The sequence below is a fragment of the Cydia fagiglandana genome, chromosome 20 (assembly GCF_963556715.1).
Source record: "Cydia fagiglandana chromosome 20, ilCydFagi1.1, whole genome shotgun sequence".
In the NCBI taxonomy this organism is placed as follows: Eukaryota; Metazoa; Arthropoda; class Insecta; order Lepidoptera; family Tortricidae; genus Cydia; species Cydia fagiglandana.
This window is the reverse complement of record NC_085951.1, coordinates 3,797,501-3,805,880: the sequence shown is the minus strand read 5'-3', so window position 1 is coordinate 3,805,880 and position 8,380 is coordinate 3,797,501. Positions and strand designations below refer to the sequence as shown.

Here is an 8,380-nt window from a genome sequence, read left to right as displayed (position 1 = left end):
CGGGTAAATCCATCTGTCAGATTATGCGATTTTGGTATTAAGAAAAGGTGATAGGGTAGATATTTGCTGAGAGGGTCCAATGGATTTACCCGAGTTTGGAGTTAAGCGACACATATCTAATTATGTGCCAAAGTGTCAACGTGGTCAAACGTCTACACTCGAGATAAATGAAAACTGATCAGTTTGTATGGTATTGGCATAAATAAGTGCTCTGTTTCAATTGTAAAAGTGCTCTTAAGTGTATAATGTATAAGGCATCATTTTTGCCAGTAGTGTACTCCTTACAAAAATATTTTAGCTGAGATGTTAAAATTAAAATGTCCGACGAGAGAGAATTTTATTGTATAATGTTGTTATTCCATAGAACAGGAAAGCCTAGATAATCGTATTTCGAGAAACGAATACAAAGACTGATAATGTTCCTCTAAAAGGAGCATTCCATGAAATTGTCTACCGTTTGTCCCGTACAAACGCGAATTTTCTGAAGATTTGTAGTTATAAAAGTTTCCTTTTCTATGACAAATGGTCAAAAATATGCACAGAAAAATAATTGCCTGTTTTAAATGCCGAAAAAAAGTCGCAACACAGGAAATAAAATGCGTTTGTACGGGACAGCCCATGGAATGCTCCAAAAGCTATAACACACGGGCGCACCGGACCGCGACCTTGGTCCGGTCAGCATAACTTCTCGCTCTCACTTATAGCTGCGACCTTGACGGACGTACGGCGGACCTTCCACACGATCTAACAGGCCTCGAGCGGACCAAGGTAGCCGTCCGGTAAGCCTGTCTGTTACAGCTTTAACAAAAAGGAATTTCATAATTCTACGAAAATCATAACATGACTCAACGAAGTAGTAATCAGAGTAATCTGAAGGTTATTTCCACATTCTCTTTTTTTATTTGTTCCTAGAATTAATCAAATATGGAACAAATAATAAAAGTTTTTTTTAGTACAGTTGCTCAAAAAGTGCTACTTTACGTAGCTGTTTAGCGTGCGGAAAGTTGGTTATCTCGAACTAGTGCTTTTTACTTTTCCAATTTTTTTAAATTTATACTTGTTCCAATTCACGACTACTTATTGATGAGTGTTAATATTAGTTTCCTTTAAACGTCGTAATCAGCATAAAAACCTACCGTTAATGTAAGAATACGAAAAATATTACATATATCATATTTAATTACTTACCTCTTCATCATTATAACACGTTTATTTTTTAATATTCAATATTGAAAATTCCGTTCTTAATAAGTTGACTGAATGGAACGGAATAGCTGCCAAACGCCCATAGATATAATATACTTAAAGACGACGTCTAACCGAGCTGTCACTGTTACCACTTTTGTTTAGTGTACGATTAACAATGTTTTTCTTATTTTTTCGCAACTGTATTAAAAAACGTCGTTCGATACACGTGCGGAAATGTCATTCTTCACTCGTCCCGAGTCTTGCCACTCGCCTGCGGCTCGTGGCAAGATAGCTCGGTACTCGTGAAGTAATGACATACCTTCCGCACTAGCATCGAAATGTACTATTTTTCATGCGGGAAAATTGGTAGTGAGAAACAATTAGATCCGGTCGCTGTATCTAGTATGTTATTGGAATTATGGAATGAAATGCATTTTTTAACAAATAAGATTGATTTAATTTGTCGGTACTTGTAAAATATACTGTAATAATAATTGATATTTTTAGTAATCTGCTCTTTTATTTATATACCTATCACGTACCTACATATGTATGTATAGTCAGCACCGGCCGGAGACGTTAATGAGTTCGCCGGACGATATCTTCCTGTCAGCGTCTGTCGGCGTCTGGTCAGCGCTATGGAAAATGACGTCGCTGCGCAGTTGCGTCGAGCGTGGCCATACCGTTGTAGACGCCGACGCTCGAAAGACGCTAGACGCCCTTAAACGCAAAAGGTGACAGTTCCGAACAACTGACAGGCTGATATCGTCCGGCGAACTGGTAATCTGTGGGCTCCTTTACCCTTTTTATTGCGGGTATTATAATTTAACGGTGTGTAATAAAACATTGCATGTTATAAAATATATTTATTGCTTCAATGAACACTACGTTAAGTTATACTATGACTATGTAAACAGGGCATTTACTCCTAACTTAATCACGACTTCGCCTCGTGTTAAATAAAACGTTTCCTTGTACTGAGAAATATAATTAAATATTTCTTTAATAGAGTTGAACCACAAAAGAGACAGGTACAGAAATCAATCTACATACAAAGCGCGCTCGAGCAACGCACACATAGACACTGCTCACGGACACGATATCTGGGACCGGTTGGGACCAGTGCGAGCGCGAGTGCCATCCGCTTGAGACGCGTCTGTGAACTTTTTTGTGAAATAATGGAGAAACCTAACAAAAAGTTATTATAACTGTACAGTGGACGGTTGTTTAAATTCAACATTAAACGGTGAATTGTCGTTTTTTAAGCTACCAGTTGTTTCAGAGAGAATGCGAATGCGAAATTATTACATCGTACATGAGAATGCGAATTTATTACACTTTAAAATATAATAATCGTGCATTTCGCCAATCTCGAAATCATCGCAAGATATTTTCTGTGGCATATTTGTAATATAACAATGACATTAAAATTAAAATACCTATTTGAGTAATTAATGTTATTATTAATTTATATTTACATTCTTCCCGTTTCATCCTCGACAATAAATCAAACAACTAGATACGAGATACGATACGATGGATACGAGTGCCACTACGACAATAGTTTTTTGTGCATAAGTCATGGTTCGCAACAATCGCAACCCTAGAGCGACCGCCGAGCGTAGGTATGAAAAGTAAAGTACATACATGTGATTGACTTCTGTACTTATCTGTTTTGTGGTTGAACTAAGCTACGTTGGAAGCGATTTTGATATCCCAGACTGTGCAAGTGTTATTTAACCCTTTGACCGCCGTTGTCCGGTATAGAAGACAACGATAGAACGATACGCTGGCGCCGTCGTCTTGTATACAAGACACAAATTCAACCACTGAGTTAATGTGAAAATAATAACAATTGCAATTTCATTTACACTCGTGTTCATATTTAAGGTCTTTGTTTTTTCATTTATTTGCTTTTTAAGCCGCTATATAAATCCCTTCTTTCATAATAAGGCATTTAAAAAAATTGCTCCAATTTTCAACATTTTTCATGTTCCTCGTCGCCGTTGTCTTGTATAAAAGACAGCTACGGATGGGAATGTTAAACGTCACGTCATTACTTCATGGAAGTTTGACGTTTAAAATAACACTTGCAGTCTGGGCTATCAAAATCGCTGCCAACTTAGCTTGGTCCAACTCTATTAGGTTACAAAACTACTATAAACAAAATAACTACAATTTGGCAGTTTCCACTAGCTTTTTTGACAGATTATTAAGAACAGCTAACATTTTTTACAGTTCATATAGTTAGGGTTGCCATACGTCCCGTATATACGGGACTGTCATCATATTTAAGTATCACGTCCCGTATTTTTACTGGTCCCGTTTTTGTCCCGTATTTTGTCGACCGGTCCCATAACACAAGCCTTCTTGAGCTTACCGTGGGGCTTAATCAATTAATAGCGCTCTAGGACAGGGCTCTCCCAATCCCAGCTCCAGACAGCAACCAGATACCCCCCCCCCCCCATTTCTGAGGCGCAATATGGCCCTAAATTAAAATTTTTTGGAGAACCCTGCTCTAGAATACCACTGTCCCTTATCAGTTCCGACTAATTATGGCAACCCTACATACAGTGCTACTTTACCGCCCTGAGGCGGGATTAAGGACTATGTCGAAAATGTAAAGAGCCATATGTACTGCAAAACGTTGTACAATACACGTGCGAAAAGGTTTGATCGCCACTCGTTGTGAATTTCTTACTTTCCGCACTTGTAACGTAACGTTCTATTATCGCTGCTTGTAGAAATAGAAGGCGAGTAGGTAGGAATAGTCCTTAGCTCTAGCTAGACAGTGGACTCCAGCCCTTTTAGTAACCGTTAATATGTGTTATGGCTAGTTATTACTAAAGTTATGTATACACGGTGTAACATGAGGAAACCGAATAATTTTAACCACGCATTTCTGAGGTCAAAAGAAGTCAATAATGTAATATGAGTTTAGGTCACGTTCGCAAATAAAATTTTTTTTTGTTTAGTTTTTTGAATGTATTTGTACTTAAAAAATAAATGTTATTGGTAAACTTATCACTTAGAATTGATTTATATATTTTTTTTCGTAGAACCTACTTTTTGCAAAGTGTTACTTGTCACTTTTTGACATCTATCAATAAGGATATTTAGACTACGTCCCATAGCAGCAACATCACCATCAAAAAGGCCTTTTACACTATGTAACAATAAAAACTTGTTTTTTTTTTAAATTAATAATATCTCTGAAACTAGGCGAATTTCAAAAAAGTTTATAGGACATTTTTGTCTCTAAATATGATCAGGAATACGCTGTTAAAATTATTCGGTTTCCTCATGTTACACCGTGTATACATTAGTAAAAGGTATATTGTCTGTGTATGCTGTATGTGTACGGCTTTATGGTATATCAGTAATTTAACACAAAATATGAACCAAAGAGAATAGAGTGCATAGAGAGTTACTGTCATGGTAAATTATGTAGCCACAGTACATTTACTGCCATCTTTCGACAGAAGCTTAAAACATTTAGAACGCCATTTGACTTTGATCCTTATTCTTTCACTGATATGTCTTAAATTTGTTAAATGTAAAAAGTAACGCCATCTACTCGACAGTAGGCCAAAGGTATGGCGCCATCGCTCGAAAAGATTGCACCATACCTTTGGGTCTGTGTCGAGTAGATGGCGTTACTTTTTACATTTAACAAATTTAACACATAGTGAAAGAATAAGGATCAATGTCAAATGGCGTTCTCACAGTTTTAATCTTCTGTCGAAAGATGGCAGTAAATTTACTGAGGCTACATAATTTACTTTGACAAGTCGCCTCTATTTCAAATTCTCTTTGATATGAACCAACGAAAATTAACAAATTCAGTTCTTCCACAACGCAATAGCCAATAACTGAAAACGTGTAATAATGTTGTAGTCGGACCAAGCTAACACTGCATCGCATTTGTAATGACAGTGTGGGAATGTCATTATTAATGTCAATTTTCTATGAAAATATGACATTCCCTCAGCTTGTTCTGTTCAAATCGGTGCAAAGTTAGTTTAGATGGACTCTATGTAAACAGGCACAGAATAGTCTTGATTGAATAACAACTATTGTAATATAATATTGTAATAGTGGTAACACACTATCGCACCGCACCGCGTGGTGCGATAGTGTGTTACGGCCTTAATGCCGGTATCACCAAATTTTTTTGTGATATTGTCACTTTACTGCATAAAAAACTCGACGAACGGCTCTGTCGTATGGTATTTTTCTACTGTATAATATCAAGTAAAATGGTATATCAAAAAGTGTTAAAACTAGCTTTCTACAACAACCGCCGACAGCTAACTAAAGAAGCGGAGCGTAAAGCGGTATCCAGACGGAACTGATCAAATCGGTCGATTTGATCAGAAATGAAATTGGCGTCTGTCTCCACTTTTAGATTTATGGTGATATTATAGCCCTCTAAATTGAAAAAATGCCCCAAAATGAAAATACTGGCGTCACAAATTGGTATTCTCGCTTCGGCACCTCATTTTATCGGTAATATCGGTCATTATCGGCGGTTGAATTCGGCGAGCCAAATTGGTATTTGCGTCCGCATCTCCTGATTCGATCGGGCAATTGAATCAGATGGGAGAAGATTAAATCGACCGATTTGATCAGTCTCGTCTGGACTCCACTATAAAGTTAGAATCCGGCAGAATTTCATAGTTTGGTATGGGTTATGTATGAAGTAGTGATGATGGGCTAGTGGTGCAGCGTGTAGACGGCGGGGTGCTGCGGCGGCTGCAGGATGATGCGGTGCGCCACGCCGCCCAGGTCCGCGCCGCCCAGCCCCGACACCGCCACCGTGCCGCCGCCCAGCTGAAACACAATTTATTTTTCACCTCAGCAGCTCGAACAAGGGTAATTTGCTTCTTAAAATCAGTGAGCAAAATCGCATTTTGCTCACTGATTGAGACAAAATGACATTCAAGTGACCTTTATAGTAAAATGTCATTTCAACATGCGGGGTCTAATAAGTTCGATATACTTGGGTTCTATTATCTCTGTCCCTCTAATAGGTATGTTCTCACTGCTTAGGGTGAAAAATTTAAACTATATTTAACCCGTGGAGCGCCCTACTGTCACACGTGTGATGGTAATTAGTAGGGGAGACCGAGGTGAGTTGTGACAGAGGAGAGTTGGAACATCGTCGATTTTTGGAGACCGAGGTGAGTTGTGACAGAGGAGAGTTGGAACATCGTCGATTTTTTGGAATCTATTAACAAGAAACTAGGTCGCAACAGTGTGCGTTTGTTAGCTCGAAACTTGAACTAACAAACGCACACTGTTGCGACCTAGTTTCTTGTTAATAGATTCCAATAAATCGACGATGTTCCAACTCTTCTCTGTCACAACTCATCTCGGTCTCCCCTTTAGGAGTTCCAAACTACGGCAATTCACGGGTTAAAATTGAAGTCAGACAAAAAAAATATTACAACTTAAACTAAACACTATTTATGTGACAAAACGGCGTGGCTCCGTGGAATCGTCTATAGTTCGTTTTTTTTAGCATTAGAAATAAGGTAAACAATCTCGATGGGTCTTTTAATTGAAAAACACATTTTGAAAATAAGTTACGCCAAATATGTAACAATTATGTATCTAATACGATCATTTATATTCTTCTGCTTTCATAAGTTATCGTTTTTGATTTTGAACAAGCGTTTTTCAATTAAAAGACATGTCAAGATCGCTTACCTTCTTGCAAGTTCTTTCTAATGCAAAAAAAAACGAACTATAATCTTGTGTCGGATTCGGCAGTTTGGCCCGGAACCTCCGAAACGCGACACCCTTCGGCCAGAAGTTTGCGCACTCGATGGTCCCCTGCAGCGGTCGCGTCACGCGCACCACATACGAGTTAAAGTATACGTAGTGGCGCGATCGAAGCTGGAACACCCTCAGCGTGTAACCGCTCTTCTGGTGTACAGTCAACTGTAAAAATATGGGTGTACAAATCATCTCAAAAATATATCCCATAGCTTCGATCTTATGTCAGTGAATTAAGAACGATGGGACATATTTTTGAATAAGTTGGCTACACCCATATTTTTACAGTTGACTGTACATACTCCACCACATCAGCAGTCGTCACAATAACAGTCAGGAGTCTGATGGATTGATTCGATGTCCCCTGAGAGAGGGCACCAGAAAAGACTTACTTACTGCCGTGGCACAGCGACCCGAAGTGGATCTTGGCCTCAGACACTAAGGAACGCCATGCTTCTCTGTCTAGCGCCGTTTCTGTCCAATCGACGGCACCGAGCTCGTTCAGATCTTTCACGACCTCATCGCACCAGCGATACCTAGGACGCCCAACCGGTCGTCGACCATCCGGACGGCCCGAGCACGCTCTCCAAACCGCTCGATCTTCACCCATACGGACCACGTGCCCGAGCCGTCGGAGTCTTGAGGCTCGGACCAGAAAAGACGGGCATAGAAATTTGCACGCAAAGGTGCTAAGCTAATAGTATTGGTGAGTGTACCTGCAGTATGTTGGGCAGCATGGTCTGACAGCTGGACGTGGCCACGTGCAGTTGCTGTTGCTGCACCTGCTGCACGCCCACCGCCTGCAACGAAATAAATCATTTTTATAGCTATGAATTCTTAATTAAATCATAATTACGTTATTCCCACTGAAAACTAAATTAATAAGTGACGGTCCAGTTTTGCTGGTAATTACTAGTGTCACAGAATATTAATAATAGTACAGTCGCCATCAGATATATCGGAGCGGCCAAGGTGCTCACAAATATCTGAACACGCCTCTATTGTCAGGGAGTTAGAGTGCGTGTTCAGATATTGTGAACACCTTGGCCGCTCCGATATACTTATCTGATGGCGACTGTACTAGGTACATCAGGTTCGTTATCTAACAAAACGCTTCTATTACGACAGATATGGCCGCCAGGTGGCGAGTAGGCGTCCGTTCCGTAGCGGTGCGCGGCACCTACTACTGCTAGACACCAACATTGGTGTGGGCCGCATGTACTTTTAGCGACACGACGAAATCGCGGAGTGAGCCACGCCTGCTAGTGCGGTAATTAGCGCTTTACGGGTCTATGTCGAAATTTTAAGGGGCCATATTTTTGAACAAGGTTTAATGAGCTACATCTTTGGTTACATAAACCCGAGACACTTGATGTTGAACAAAATGTATATATGTATAGGTACATAATTT

General features: G+C 39.7%; 1 protein-coding gene across 1 annotated transcript in view; it reads right to left on the bottom strand.

The window, feature by feature from the left end:
- Window positions 1-5,904: 5,904 nt before the first annotated feature.
- LOC134674848 (putative uncharacterized protein DDB_G0271606) overlaps window positions 5,905-8,380 on the bottom strand; it is an 11,773-nt gene continuing 9,297 nt past the window's right edge. Inside the window, exons 17-18 of the mRNA XM_063533004.1 lie at window positions 7,686-7,769; window positions 5,905-6,021 (exon numbers count right to left, since the gene is read on the bottom strand). Of these exons, the coding sequence (XP_063389074.1) occupies window positions 5,905-6,021; window positions 7,686-7,769 (201 nt within the window). The remainder of the gene's footprint in view (window positions 6,022-7,685; window positions 7,770-8,380) is intronic.